At 42.8% G+C, this 15,129-nt stretch overlaps 1 protein-coding gene across 5 annotated transcripts in view; it reads left to right on the forward strand.

The window, feature by feature from the left end:
* The window catches only part of LOC102911743 (multidrug resistance protein 2), a 259,280-nt gene that overhangs the window by 226,338 nt on the left and 17,813 nt on the right, over window positions 1-15,129 (forward strand). For all 5 annotated transcript variants that reach the window (XM_076566293.1, XM_006990449.4, XM_076566294.1 and 2 more), the window contains 3 exons: window positions 1,975-2,052; window positions 3,879-3,962; window positions 6,519-6,722. In XM_076566293.1, the coding sequence (XP_076422408.1) occupies window positions 1,975-2,052; window positions 3,879-3,962; window positions 6,519-6,722 (366 nt within the window). The remainder of the gene's footprint in view (window positions 1-1,974; window positions 2,053-3,878; window positions 3,963-6,518; window positions 6,723-15,129) is intronic.

Genomic DNA, 15,129 nt, shown 5'->3' on the forward strand with positions numbered 1-15,129 from the left:
TTAATACATTTTTTAATTTAAAATTTTATTTTATGTGTAAGAGTGTTTTGTCTGCATGCATGTCTGTGCACCATGTGCATGCCTGGTACCAGTGGAAGCCAGAAGAGGGACATCAGTCCCCTGGAACTGGAGTTGCAGATGGTTGTAAACCACCATGTGGGTGCTGGGAACAGAACCTGGGTCCTCTGGAAGAGCAGCCAGTGCCCTTAACTGCTGGGCCATCTCTCCAGCCCTAGTTAATGCATTCTAGACATGTATTAGTATTTTCTTAGACAAGACGCCATTCCTGAGCACTGTGGAGGGAAAAAATGAATAAAAGAGTTTTTTGACTAAATGCTTATAAGATTGTAGAACTACACCTTGCTAGAATAAATGAGACACTGCCTACCAGCAAGAGGGTGGGTCTCACATGTTTGGAGAAGGTTCGGTTGCTCCATGTGGAGTAGGCAGGAGATTGGGAGGAAGGCGGCTTTGAGCTGGTCATTCCTGCTTTGGCAGTTGGAATGGTGAAGCTTGAGGAGAGACAGCTATTTCCTCACAGTCTGGCTTTGTTAGAGAAACCGAGTTCAAACTCAGCTTGGCAAGACTGCCAAATCACACTGAGAGACAGCCGGGGAACTTCAGAACGACTTAGCACAGTCCATGATGGAAAGGTGGAATATGCCCAGCTGCTCATCTGAGAAATGGGCAGGGACATGAGTGAGGGGCGGGAGGTCAGACTGGGTCCCATCCTGCTCAGGAATTTGCATACCTTGGTGTAGACCCCAATTACGCCACTGTTGAGCTGTGGCCTCTGGAAACCTGTCAACTATTCAACCCCCAGTTTGGTTTTAAGCATGATGGTTATAGGGTTATGAGGTCATCATGTAGCCCACCGTGTGACAGAAGATAGCTCTCAGCTAAAACAACAGTGACCGGCTCCCTGTGGCACACTGCAGGCAGGTAGTAAGCAGCCCATCTAGTCTAGCAAGGTCAAAGTGAGGAAGACCTTTCACATGTCATTTGGTCCAACAGCAGAAACCTGTTTGTGTTCCCGTCTGACATTACTTACATAGCCCCCCTTCTTTCAGTAACACCCAGAGCACAACTTGGGAGCACAGAAGAATATATGGCTGCCCTTTTCCATTTCCTGATGCCACAGAGGTTACAGGGATGGAGTTAGGACTCCCCTTTTTGTTGTACCACATAGCCTTTCCCATACGGCTTTTCTGTGTCTCAGCTGTGGTTACCAGTTTCAGGTGGAAGGGGGAATACTGCTGCTTCCTTTGTCCCCATGGTCATCCTATCGAGGACGTGGTTGACCTCCTTTCCCAGATGTGGCCTGGCATGGTGGCCCACTCACGTCTTACTGTTCTTTCCTGGTTACTCTGCCCCTCCTTCAGACATTGAAGTGCGTAGCCTTGAAGGATGGGGAGGTAGAGTGCGAAAGACTTTCTCTTGGTGAGCCACCTTCCTTGATCTGTTTTGGTCCCAAAGTTTGGCTTTTTCAGTTTGTAGGCTAAGACTGTTCTCTGCCTCCTTCATGTACAAGCGACTGTAATTTCTTTTTCCCAGATTTCCCCTTAGCTTCTTGTGCAGTCATGAGCAGTGCACATCTTTCTTGTCTCACAAATGTTCCAGTTAGATAGTAAATTTTGTTTACAGCTTGTGTAGAGTGCTCCAGCTTTCTAAGTGCTTGCTGTTGTTCCTCGAGGATGGGGTGGGTGGGGTGCGTAAACGCATTTGTGGTAGCCCTCCGGACACCTTGTTGCTGACTGGCAGCCATGGGTTACTGTCTAAACTGGCCTCTGCTAGCCTTCCCACTGCAGCTACATCGCTGGCTCCTGGGTAGAGTCACAGCAATACAGCACACCCAGGAATGGGGCTTTGTGACTCCACGTTCATCCTGGCCCCGCAACAGCATTGATCCCGCTGTGTAGCTGGTGTCTGAGTCTCCGGCCAGCCTTCTGTGTGACGCATTCTCGTTCTTCACAGGGCTTCACATTTGGCAAAGCCGGAGAGATCCTCACCAAGCGACTGCGATACATGGTTTTCAAATCCATGCTGAGACAGGTACGGCTGGTGAGCTTGCACCCGGGGAGGGGAGGTAGGACTTCTCTCTTGTGCTCTGTGGACACAGACTGTAAAAGCTCTGTCAAGTTCCTTAGATAGAGATCCTGCACGGGTCTCCTCAGCCTCCTCTTGGGATGTTGGTGAGCCATCTGTAGATGTAGGCTGCACGGGTCTCCTCAGCCTCCTCTTGAGATGTTGGTGAGCCATCTGTAGATAGATGTAGGCTGTGGACCGGCAGTCTGTTTGCTGCAGGTGGGCACAAGGAACCAGACTGATGAGACAAATAGAGTCTTCAGAATAGATTCTCCTCCAGCCTTTTGGTCCAGCACTGAAAGACCACAGAAGCCAAAGTGATCTTCAGTAGCCCTCATTCCCCACTCTTCCTTACTTCTTCTGTGAAGCTGGGATGCCAGGTCATGACTCTTGCCCTCAGGAGATACCCTCCATGCCTCTCATTCCACAAACCCAAGGTCATCGCCGTGACTCGCCATCCCTCACTGCCTAGTTTCTTTGCTCTCCATGCGATGTAAGCTCCCTGACTTAACAGGACAGAGTGCATCTCACAGTGTGCACCTTCAAGACTCTCCAAACAGACAGTGAGGATGTTTTCCTTAAAGGAGAAGTGGGATTTGGGAAAGGGATTCCAGGACAGCCCAGTTGAAAGAAGGAAGATTTTTTTTTTTTTTTTTTATCAATTGTGAGAAATTCACATATGACTTTAAACCTTTTATGATCACTGAATGTTCAAGCATCCTAGCCCAGGCAAGCTGGAGACACTTGAACCCAGCTCAGAAGCATCAGTGTTCCACAGGACAGTAACTTCTCCTGGGCTGTTATTTCATTGGTGTTTTAAGATTTATTTATTGTTTTAACTTCTGTGTCTATTGGGAGTGGGATAATGTTCACATGAGAGTAGAGCCTGCAGAGGTTCAGACCGAAACCTAAGAACTCCCCTTCTGATTCATATGTTCACCTCTGCTCCACTTGTTCATCAGCCTCCTAGCTGGTCTCATTACCTCCAACCTCATCCCAATCTGGAGGCGGTATGTGTCCATCAGGGAAAAAGCCATAGTCTCCACAGTTGCCAAAGGCCATGCACATGTACATCTCCCATCCGCCTCACAGAGGGCATCTGCAGTGGTACCCCCGTCCAGCACATGGTGTCTTCAAGACACCGTAGGTAACTTCAACAACAGTTGTGGAAGGTTCAGGGGAACCCAGTAGGACAAAAGGATCCAGAGGAAGAGGCAGATTTAGAGATAAACACAGTGGGTTTGTTGTTTATTTGTTTGTTTGTTTAGGCTACCACAGCCTGCTAGCTTTAGTTAAGATTGAGTGTGCCTTGGCACGGGTCTTTGCAAGTGGTACATCTTCTCTCTCTTAGAGGCTCTCATTTCTTCCTTCATTTGCATGTCTGCTCACACATCCCTTTACAAAGTCCTTCTCTGCTCCTTCTCTACCTTGTCCCTTACTTCTTTGTCCTTCTTTGATAGGTTTTTGTCCAGAGTGTTAATAACTGTCAAGACAGTGTGAATTTGTTTACCTGTGCCTTCTCTCTCTTGAGTTAAGGCTGTATGATGATAGTGACATGTTACTCTTCACAATTTAATACTTAGAGTTCTGCTGGAGACAAGTAGACATTTTTATGTAAATTAACAAATAGTCCAGTTACATATTTGTATAGGAACTCTCTTCTGTCTATTAAACATTAAATTTTGAATATTAAATGCAGGGGATATGTGATAGCTGATGCTGACATGTTCTCCTATATCTAGGAGTTTCTTAAATAGAGCATTCTGATTAAAAAATTACCTTTTATGTTACAGGATATAAGCTGGTTTGATGATCATAAAAATAGCACTGGCGCGTTGACCACCAGGCTCGCCAGTGATGCTGCTAATGTTAAAGGGGTACGTGCTTCCTTCCTGTGGGTGGGTGGTGTCTTTCCATTTTGATCCCCAGCATGAGACTGATTTTCCCTTATAAGCATTAGTGACTATCTTTGAGAAAACATAAATATTCGTTTAACCCACTGGGATTTCACATGCATTGTAGCTAAGGTATAAGATTAACTATATATTGCATAGGATATAACTTAGAGGCATTCTTTTGTTATTGCTGTTTTTCATACAATTAATAGGGCCCACCAAGGATAGTTATTAGGAAAGGACCCTCTGTGTGTGGTATCCTGCCCATGAGGCTTATTTGAGGTGTGAGGGTTGCTAATAGAAGGGGAAGTATTAATAATACGTTTCGAAGGGTCAGTCTGTTTTACTGCTCAGTTAATCAAGGGACAGTTGTAATTGCTACTCAAGAAAAGACACATGTGCATCTTGTCAGCATGTTTCTAGACATTACAGTTCAGAGCAGAGGGAAGAAAACCTTCCTTAAAACGATTGTAGGAAACAAAACACATATTAAAAATTGTTGCCTGCCTGGAGGGAATAGCTTTGAATTCTCACATCATCAAATTTTGATTTCTGGCTGAGGTTGGTTTCTTCTGTACCCACCGCTTCACAGCAATAATCCTCAAGAAGCTGGTGTGAAAACTCAAACATGTTCCCCATTGTGTCCCCCTCAACCCTGAGCCTTGGTGCCAGTCTTTATCTTTCCAGCTTCCTGTAAGACAGAACTACACAGTGACTTTTCAGGCAGTAATAGATGGCGCTTCTGTTAAAATAGATGGGAATATGAAACCACATAGGCAAGTTGGAAAATTCTTCAAAGTCTTGTAAAGCTCAAGAATTAGTTTTATGTTTATCTTTTTTAAATGGATAAATCAAACATTAAAGACTTGTGCAGGACAAAATGTACAAACAAGACGTAATTATGTATTTCATGTAACAGACAAGACTCTTGCCTTCATGCAGTCTTCTTGGTGGGTCAGACTATCAAAAAGTGCAAAAGGCTGGAGGCAGGGTATAGAGTTAGGGACGGCCTAGCTGTTGGGAGGGAGGGAGGGAGGGAGGGAGGGAGGAAGGAAGGAAGGAAGGAAGGAAGGAAGGAAGGAAGGAAGGAAGGAAGGAAGGAAGGAAGGAAGGAAGGAAGGAAGACCTCAATGATGTTATGCAGGCAGGAGTGTGATGGAAGGGAAAGTGTGGTTTTTGTAGGAATATTCTTCCCAGTTCTTCTAGGAGGAATATCCTAATAAGATTGGCTAGTGCTAAGGCTCTGATTCTCACACCTTCTTCAGATAGCAAGATTTGTCATCTTGTGATTTATCTTGATTCTTTGGCCCTAAGACCTACCAAAGCAGGATCTGCCTATGTCTTAAAGGTTATGGCCAGGGAAATGCTTCTACTGTGCCCATGGGAGATGCTCTGAGTGTTTCTGTCCATCAGCAGCTGCTGTGGGGATTGAGTTCTGGGTAGGATTATAGGCGCTAAGACCAGGAGCATCCGAGTGCATCCCCATCCTGCAGAGTCTCCAGGTCGCTTCTCTTGACCTTCACATGAGAAACGTGTGGGAAGAGCCCTTTAAAGGTCACTGCTTTTTGACTTGTGCACAACATAGCAAAGGGTCTCCTCAGTAGAAGTTTAGTTGACTGCAACACACACACACACACACACACACACACACACACACACACACACACACACACACACACGTGCGTGCGCAGATGCGCACTCACGCACACGCATGCGCGCACACATTTTTTGTAATTTTTTGCTCTGTATTTTTTTTCCAAGTCCAAGTAAATGACACCTAATAAGTGTTTCAAATGAGCCCAGGTATGATTTAATACCCTTAATGAAAAATGTTAGTCTTGATTTATAAGCAGTTGGGTGCCAAATGTTGAAACTCCCACCATTGCCAGGCCAGTCTCCTTTACATAGCTTGCTTTAGTGATTGTGCTTTGATACATAAAGATGTCTTGGTATTGAAGAATCAGCTGGGGCTGGCGAGAGGGTTCAGTAGGTAAGACTTTCTCTGCAAGCACAAAGACCTGAGTTTGAATCCAAAACACTCAATGTAAAAAAAGCCAGGCATGGCTGCATGTGCCTGTAACCTCAGCGTTGGGGGACAGAGACAGGTGGACCCCAGGAGCTCGGGAGCAAGCTATGGTTAAAGCCTGTTTCAAGGCAGTAAGTCAGAGAACGATAGAGGAAGCCACCCTGCATCCTGCTCTAGCCTCCACATGGGTGAGTACGCCAACACACTCATGTACATGTACTCCACAAACACACATGTGCCCACATACCTCGATACAAACACAACGAAAAGAGAAAAAGGAATCAGAATAGAGAGAACATCTGAGTTCTGGATTATTGATCTCTTTCATATTTATGTAGAAGTCGGGGAAATCCTCATTTTAGAAACACAATGAACACAAACAAAGCAGAACTTTAGTAACCGACAAGACAAAATTTCATGTATTTGTATGAAAGCAAATTGTCCTAATTCATAAGAGTACATGTATTTTACAGTTAATATAAAAATGTGTCTCTAATTGTTGTGTTTTTCAGGCTGTGGGTTCCAGGCTTGCTGGAATTACCCAGAATGTAGCAAATCTCGGGACCGGAATTATCATATCCTTAATCTATGGCTGGCAGCTAACACTTTTACTCACAGTGATTATACCACTCATCATATTGGGTGGCATTATCGAACTGAAAATGTTGTCTGGTCATGCTCTGAAGGACAAGAAAGAACTAGAGGTTTCTGGGAAGGTGAGTCAAACTCAGCACAATGCTTACCTAGCAGAAAAACACTTCTTGGTGGTGATGTTCGCCGATTCCCTGCTGCCAGCTGTGCTCTGGGGATGTGGTTCTAACCATTCTTCCAGAAAACTTTGGTTTCCTGCAGATTCGTAGTAGAAGAAAAGTGGGCAACGCCTCTCTCAGCTCGAAGACTGGCAGCTGCTTGTCAAGGCTTTCCTGATTTCAGGCTGCTGCCTCCACTTTCTCCTGTGTTCCCATCCAGCCCTCTCCTCCCTTCGGTTCTTTTCTTCTCTCCCCACCTTCTCTGTTTTCAGGGATGTAGGAGGGTTCTGTTACGCATGATTGGGGAGGAAAGTCCTGAGAGTGTTCATTCTCTCCGATTCAGACTAGCACGTTCCTCTTTTCATGCCTCCTCTTTCCTCCCACGTCTGTTCTTCCCTTGACCCTGTTTGTCCTGCACCTTTACCTGTTTCTTTTTTCACAGCTTGACAAATGCTTTGGTGGGGCTTACTGGGTTTCCTGGGAAATGTTTTATCTACCGTAGTAGGTGTGTCGTGTTAAAGATCTCACTTTTTAAGGTGAGGATGATGGACACACAGGCTGTGTTCTTTGTCTGTTAGAGCCAGGATTCAAACTCAGGCAGCGGTACTCCAGCGAGCTGGGGATCCGCATTCTGTTATGGTGGAGCATAGTCAGATATATCACATGCTGTCTGCGGAGATGAGAGTTCGGAACAGGGCTGACCCCACCACCCCCACCACCACCACCAAATGAGCTCAGTGTCCACTAGGACTATACCTACTGATGGACATTCCAAATTCCCAAGACTTAGGGCCTGGTCCAGGGCAGGTGGGAGTGGATTTAGGTTCCCCGTGGGCATGTGTTTGGTACTCTGTCTCCTAGCCATGCACCTCACTGACACAAATGATGAGGAAGGCCCCAGAGGTTGGTCATCCCTTAGTTTCTTCATCCTGCTTCCCTGGAGTTCCCTTGAGAGAAATACTTATGGCCTCCAGCCATTGTTTCTGGGGTCAGACTTCGCAGTGTGAACGCCCACAGGGTAAAGTCTGGCTCAAACAACTTTAGTCCCAGTTGGAGACTACTTGCTGAGTTAATAGCTTCAGTTAACAGAGTGTTTATTGAGCTTCTTGATTTTTGTGGTGAAGACTTTTCATTTGAAGAAAAGCATTACGATTTTATAGTACTGATGTGCTTACAATGCCGTAGAGTGATGGTGGGAAGATGACCAAGTCTAAAAACCAGGAGACTGTTCCAGGCTCGCGAAGTTACTTCGGCGTGAGTGAGGCAAGGGGTGCAGATGGAGATGGGTGTGTCTATGGCAGACTTTCAGAGTCATGGTCAGGCTCTACTTCAGTGATAGTGCCTCAGAGGGAATACTGTGGTGGTATTGTGTTCCCCAAAATATTGTGTACCTTAATAAATTTATCTGGGGTCAGAGAACAGACAGCCACTAGATACAAAGGCTAGAAAATGGTGGCACTCACACCTTTAATCCTAGCATTCCAGAGATAGAAATCCCTCTGGATCTCTGTGAGTTCAAGGCCACAGGAAACAGCCAAGCATGGTGACACGCCTTTAATCCCAGAAAGCCAGCCTTTAATCCCAGGGAGTGGTGGTAGAAAAGAGAAAGATATATAAGGTGTGAGGACCAGAAACTAGAGGCTTTTGGCTGGTTAAGCATTTTGGCTGGTTAAGCATTCAGGCTTTTGAGCAGTAATTCAGCTGAGACCCATTCTGGATGAGGACTCAGAGGCCTCCAGTCTGAGGAGACAAGACCAGCTGAGGAACTGGTGAGGTGAGATAGCTATGGTTTGTTCTGTCTCTCTGATCTACCAGCATGGACCCCAATAACTCGCCTCGGGTTTGATTTTATTAATAAGAACTTTTAAGATTCCTGCTACAGGAATACAGTACATAGAGACCATGGCGGTGGCTATTCCAACCATCCTACTTAAGACTAAAAATCAACCTCATTGTTATAATTCTCAGGTTACCATTTATTATTCAATAACTGGCATATAGCCGTCATCATCTTGTGAGCTGTATGTGTATTCTCTTACTTATTGCTGTCAGTAACTCTGCAGAACTGTCCCTGTTGGAGAGGTGATAAAGCCCAAAGTCTAGAGAGATCCTGGGTCTTGTCCAAAGTCACAGGGTAATGGATGTCTCACTGATCTACTCCTTCTGGTCATATCCTCCTGTACTCTATATTCTTCACACAAAATCCATCCTCATATCTATTAGATACATATCAGATCGTGCTAACCTGCACTTCAAATCTTGCCGTGGCCTCTAAGAGTTGCGTACGATCCAAACTTTTATCCTGGCTGCAAACCCGACGTGGCCTAGTCCTGGATGGCTGTTCTTCTCTTGCACTGCATTCTTCATGGTCCACACTGCTGCAGCCACCATGGGCCTTGTGCGGCTCTTGTCACACTCCTCTCTGAGTCCCTTGGACCATGGATGGCTTGTTTACATCATTTGGGTTTCTGAGTTACATTTCCAGAGGCCATCACACTCGCTGATTGCATGCCTCCTCTCAGCCTCTGATGTTTCTGTCCTATTTCTTTATTAATGAACAGTGTCTTCCTTGCTAAAACTTAAGTGCCATGAAGGACAAGCCTATGTCTGATGATTTGCCTCTAAAGGAATGAGGTAAGCTTGACATTTTTAAGCAGTTCTGTGTAATTTCACCAAATACACATAACAAGTGTGTGATGTCAAGGGCTGCTCATATCCAACAATGTAATGTCAGGGCCTTCCTATATCCTGACAGTATGGTGTCACAGATGTGTTTGATATCAGAGGCCAGTCATGGTGTCTGTGAAGTAAGGGCCTGCTTACCACCTTCAGTCCGTGATGTCAGAATGCACTCATAGCCTTGACGTCTAAGGCGTGTGTTTGGCAGTGTTCAGTCATGTTCTTATGGACACACTGAGCACTTACTGAAAACAGCTGCAGTTTTTTTTTTCCAGTCTTGAAAGCCATAATCAAACATGAGTTTTTGAAGGCAGGAGAGGGAGGGTAAAGAAGTTTATTTACTTTTTTCAAAATCATGCATTTTTTCTTTCTCCAAAGCTATTTAGTAAACGATTCTTTCAGAAAGAAACAGTACCATTTTTTACCCTTCCAACTAAAAGTTCTTCGTTTGGGGAATTACTTAGTCTTTAAAACTTGTGGAGATTGAAGCTATAAGGGTAGAAGCTTCTAGTTAAGGTTTTTTTCCCTAATTGCTTCATTGTGCCTCTAAGTGAAGAGATAATTCTGTGGGATAGTATGTCATTTTACTGACCACAAAAATCTGTGCCTCAAACTCTAATTTTTATCAGTCACACACTGAGAACTGGGATATTTACAGACTCATGAGAACACTGAGAACACACAGGAAGTCTTTCAGACATCACTGAAGTTGACCATGGAACTTGTTTTCCATCACTCACTGCTGTGGTTTGTTCAGTTGTCTTACTAACCCAGAAGAGCTCTCCTATTTATTTGAACCCCTATAATTAAAAATATTTTAATGTATCTGAACAAAGATTGTCTGGATAAATTTTTTTCTCTAACATTTTCTTTTCCTTACTTTCAGGATTTTCTAAAATGCATATATGTTTGGTGTGTGAGTATGCAGTTGTACGTGAGTATGGGTGCTTTTGCGTATGTGTGGGGAGGTCAGAGGTCAGCCTCAGGGGTCATTTCTCAGGAGCCATCCACCTTGTCTTTGAGTCAGAGTCCCTCACTGGGACCTAGAAACCACTGGTTAGACTAGGCTGACTCAGCAAGTTCCAAGGATCCTCTTGTCTCCCTTTCTCCAGTGCTGATACTAAAAGTAGAATGAGAGAGAAAGTGTGTGTGTGTGTGTGTGTGTGTGTGTGTGTGTGTGTGTGTATTGAACATCCAGAAAATGATCTGTAATAGCCATACCTTTAGATTTAAATCAATTTATAAAGCATGTAGCTAACAAACTAAAGTAAAGGAATAATAGCAAATAGCAGATAGATAGAAGCAACAGATAGTTAGCAATGCATCATCAAATAAAGTACTCAAAGCATACAGCAGAAATGACTAAAGTAGACTGGTTGAGAGAGCAAACAAAGGTAGCCGCAAGTCAGGACTTCAGAGTATTGAGCAGAAATCGACTAGGGAGGAAGCAGCCATGCTGGAGTTACCGGCTGAGTGTCCTCTCTATGAATGAGCTTCTTCTAGAGGACTGGGTTTACTTCCCAGCACTCCCAGCAGCTCACAATCATCTGTAACTCCAGTTCCAGGGCATCTGATGCTCTCTTTTGGTTTCCATGGGTATAGCATGCAAGTGGTGCACAAACATACAGACAGACAAAACACACTGATACTGATACACAAAAATGATTTTTTTTCAATTTCCTTTCCAAATTTTGTATAGGATTCAGTGAAAAATAAGGGGGCTTCCCATCTTGGGGTATTCTTCTATACATTACAACATAATGAGATGTATCATTAAAATCAGTTCTGACCTGTGAAAGAGCCTGAGAGAAGAATATCTGAACCAATAGGAGGAACTTCTCTTGGTGATCTATAGTTTTAGATTTGAAGAGATGGTAGAGACCTTCTACCCATCCCCTTCATTTTACAGATGAGAAGCATGAGACAGGTAGTTTGTCTCATGGCTGACAGACTGAAATCTCATGGGGATGTTTTTGTTCTTTACATTTTCTACATCCCTTTACCCACATTCCAAAATGTGGCAAAGAATGTATGTACTAAACAAATATCCTCATTAGTGGTAATATGTTATCAGATTGCAATTGGATGGCAAAAATTTGGGGAGAGTATATCTGCTATGTTCCTAAAAAAATGTGTTTTCAAATACAACTAAAAGGTATGTTAATGAAAGAAAAATAGCAAGGAATCAAACAGTAACACAGTAAGCCATCAGACTTTAAAGATGAATAAGAGGAAACTAAGATATAAACAAGAAGAAAATTAGAGAATCTAGTATGTTTCCCAATGGTAACTCTAAGTGTAAATGGTCTTAATTCTACAATTAAAAGACACAGACTGGATGAATAGATTTAGGAGCAAGATGCAACAATATATAAGAAAGCTCACCTATAAAATACAGCATCTGCAAGTGAAAGGATAGAGAGCAATGATCCAAACAAATGGAATCCAAAACCAAGAAGGTTTAGCCACACTGAGCCAACAAAACAGAGTTTAAGGAAACACCGGAATACATAAAGGGGATTGCTGTTTATTAAGGGGATAATTCATCAGAAGATAAGTTTCTATGCACCAAGTGCCAGAGCATCTGACCTCAGTGCTGAACCTGAAGGCTGTCTGGGTTCCAAGGCAGTAGTAGTGTGTAAACTGACGATCCCACTCTCCAGCACATTACCTAGACTGAAAAGAATTAACAAGGTGGTTTTCTCTGAGCACAGTAGGAGAAACTGAAAGGCAGTGCTAGGAAGGATGTTTACGGCAGTGAACGCCTACCCATAAAGAGATCTCACCCTGGTGATGCATCCAAGTCTTGTAGAAAAGTGAGAATGAACCAAACCAAAAACAGAAGGCTGGTCAGGACATAAGCGATTGAAATCGAGCATAAAAGAGCACCATCAGGGACCAGTGAGGAAAGATGGCTCCGTGGGTGAGAGCACTCACTGCCTTTCCAAAGGACCAAGATGGGTTCCAAGCTCCAGGGATCCAATATCTTCTGGCCTTAATGGAGACCTTCACACACATGACATTCATACACACATACATAAATATAAATCTTTAAAGAGCTAATTAAACAAAGAACTAAGGTTTTTTTGTTTGTTTTGTTTTGTTTTTCGAGACAGGATTTCTTTGTGTAGCTTTGGAGCCTGTCCTGGAACTTGCTCTGTAGACCAAGCTAGCCTTGAACTCACTGCCTCTGCCTCCCAAATTCTAAGATTAAAAGCATGCACCATCACCGTCCAGTTTAGTTTTTTGTTTTTGTTTTTGTTTTTTTAAGATCAAATTGCTGAGCACTCAGTTATCCAAAAGAGAAGATCCAAATGAACAGAACTTAAAAACAGAAAGCATATGCTTAATGCTATGGGAAACTCAGGATCATTAGGGAATTTTTAATTTTTTAAGATTTTTTTACTACTTTAAATTATATATCTGTTTTGTGTGGGTACATGCACATGGAATGCAGGTGTCCACAGACGCCAGAGGTGTCAGATGCCTCCAGAACTGGAGATACAGGTGGTTGTGGGCCACCTGATGTGGTTTGGGGAATTGAACCTGGGTCTTCTGAAAGAGAACAAGTGCACTTAACTGCTGAGCCATCTCTCCAGCCCCATTAGGGAACATGTCTAGGGGGAAAATGTTCATAATGTAGCAAATTTAGAGGGAATAGAATAATTCCTGAACAAATATGACCTACCAAAATTGAATCTAAGGAATTTAAGAATACAATAAAAACATGAGATTGAATGATAGTAAGTTTCCCATCGAAGAAGTGCAGACTACAGATGAGAAAGGGAAGAAACCTCTCCATCTTCATTCTAGGAAGCCAACATGACCCAGCTACTAAAGCCTGAGAAGGACAGAAAAGAAAAACAAAACAAACAACAAAGACCCAGAAAACTATACAAGAGTATCTCTGGTCAAACAGATGCAAAAACCTTCAAGGTGTGCAAAGTGAACATGAAAACTGGTTAAAAGCTTGTACTGACAGGCATGGAGAATGCTAGTGACCTTGACATTCACAGGACAGGCAGGAAGAATGCTAGTTGCCAATATGGGCTAATGAGTTAATGATACTCTAGGCTACACAGTGAGATGCTGTCTCCAGAAATCAAAACAGGAAATGGACACCATGATAGAGTTGGAATTACTCCTAGGATGCAAGGATAGCTCAGTGTGCACAATTCAGAAATGAGGTACATGAGTAAACACAGTCCTCTGAGGAGATCTAGAATCGCATTTGAGAAAATTCCACACCCCTTCTTGATGAAAGGCCTTAATTAGTATAGAAGGATCATATCTCAACATACTAAAGGTTGTTACATGACAAACATATAGCTAATATATGGAGAAAAAATGGAAAACATTTCTTACCAAGTCAGGAATAGGATATCTAATAATATCAGTCTACTGTTCAATTTTAGCTATAGAGATCATGTGAGAGAAATTATAAAAATAAGAAAGAAGTGAAATCCTGCTTTCCAGATATTTTAAACACAAAAAGACTTTGCTGAGAAACTACCAAAACTGATGAGTTCACTAGAGAAGCGTGTACATGATATATGTGTGTGTGTGTGTGTGTGTGTGTGTATCTGTAGAGAAGCATATACATGATATATCCATGTGTGTGTATATCTATAGTGAAGATACAAGATAACACACACATATCAGCAGCTGTTCTACACACCAACCCACACCTCACTAAGACCAATGAGAAATCCCGTTCCTCACAGCTACAACAATCAAGCCCCTAAGAGCATCCCTGATTCCTGCTCTGCACTGACAAGTGACAAGGGAGGCTGGAGACAGCAAAGGAACCGGGAAATGACGAGTCCACAGCACTCAAAGCATCTGGCAAATTCATTTTCTACAGCCCCAAACCAGAAAGATGAATGGTTCAAATGTGGCATATGTGTGTTGTTGGGTGGTCTGTTGTTTGCAGGGAAGCAGAATCGGAGTAGGTCATGTTACATGAGACAAAACAAGTATATGTTTTGTTTCATGTGCAGAATATGTTAAAAAGATGAGCGAGAAGTACATGGGACTTGGAAGAGGTGAGGAGAGGGTGGAAGAGTAGATGGACTTGATGTGTGGATATATGGAACTTTCAGTGAATCCTATTAATTTGTACAATTAATATTTGTTAACGATGGACAGCTTTTACTCTCTTTAACCTAGTGTTTTTACTTTCAAAAACTTTTCCTAAGAAAATTATTTAATACCAGCAAATGCTCACATTCAAAGATATCTATGTAAATAAGAACTAAAAATTCTGCTGGGCTGAAAACATGCTGCATTGTTAAGGTTGTCTATAGTACCACACTACATGTATTTAATAACCTTGGAGAATGTTCTTTATCAAAAGCAGTCTAGAATTCAGAATCTATTTTACTATTAAAGATATATGTATATCTATATCTATCTATCTATCTATCTATCTATCTATCTATCTATCTATATCTATATCTATATCTATATATACACACACTTGGGGAGAAAGCAATGTTTGAGTGACTGTGTAGAATGCTGATGTGTAACTTTTTATTTTGTAACATATTCCAGATATGTTTTAAAACAACGGAACTTATAAAGAGATAAATATCACATTTTAAAAACAGGTATCGCGGTGCATGGCAGTATTAACAACACCCAGACCGAAGGGGGAAGTTCTTCAGTCTTAGGCCAGTCTTGCATATTTTGCAAG

This window comes from Peromyscus maniculatus, chromosome 3 (genome assembly GCF_049852395.1).
Source record: "Peromyscus maniculatus bairdii isolate BWxNUB_F1_BW_parent chromosome 3, HU_Pman_BW_mat_3.1, whole genome shotgun sequence".
NCBI classification, from domain to species: domain Eukaryota; kingdom Metazoa; phylum Chordata; class Mammalia; order Rodentia; family Cricetidae; genus Peromyscus; species Peromyscus maniculatus.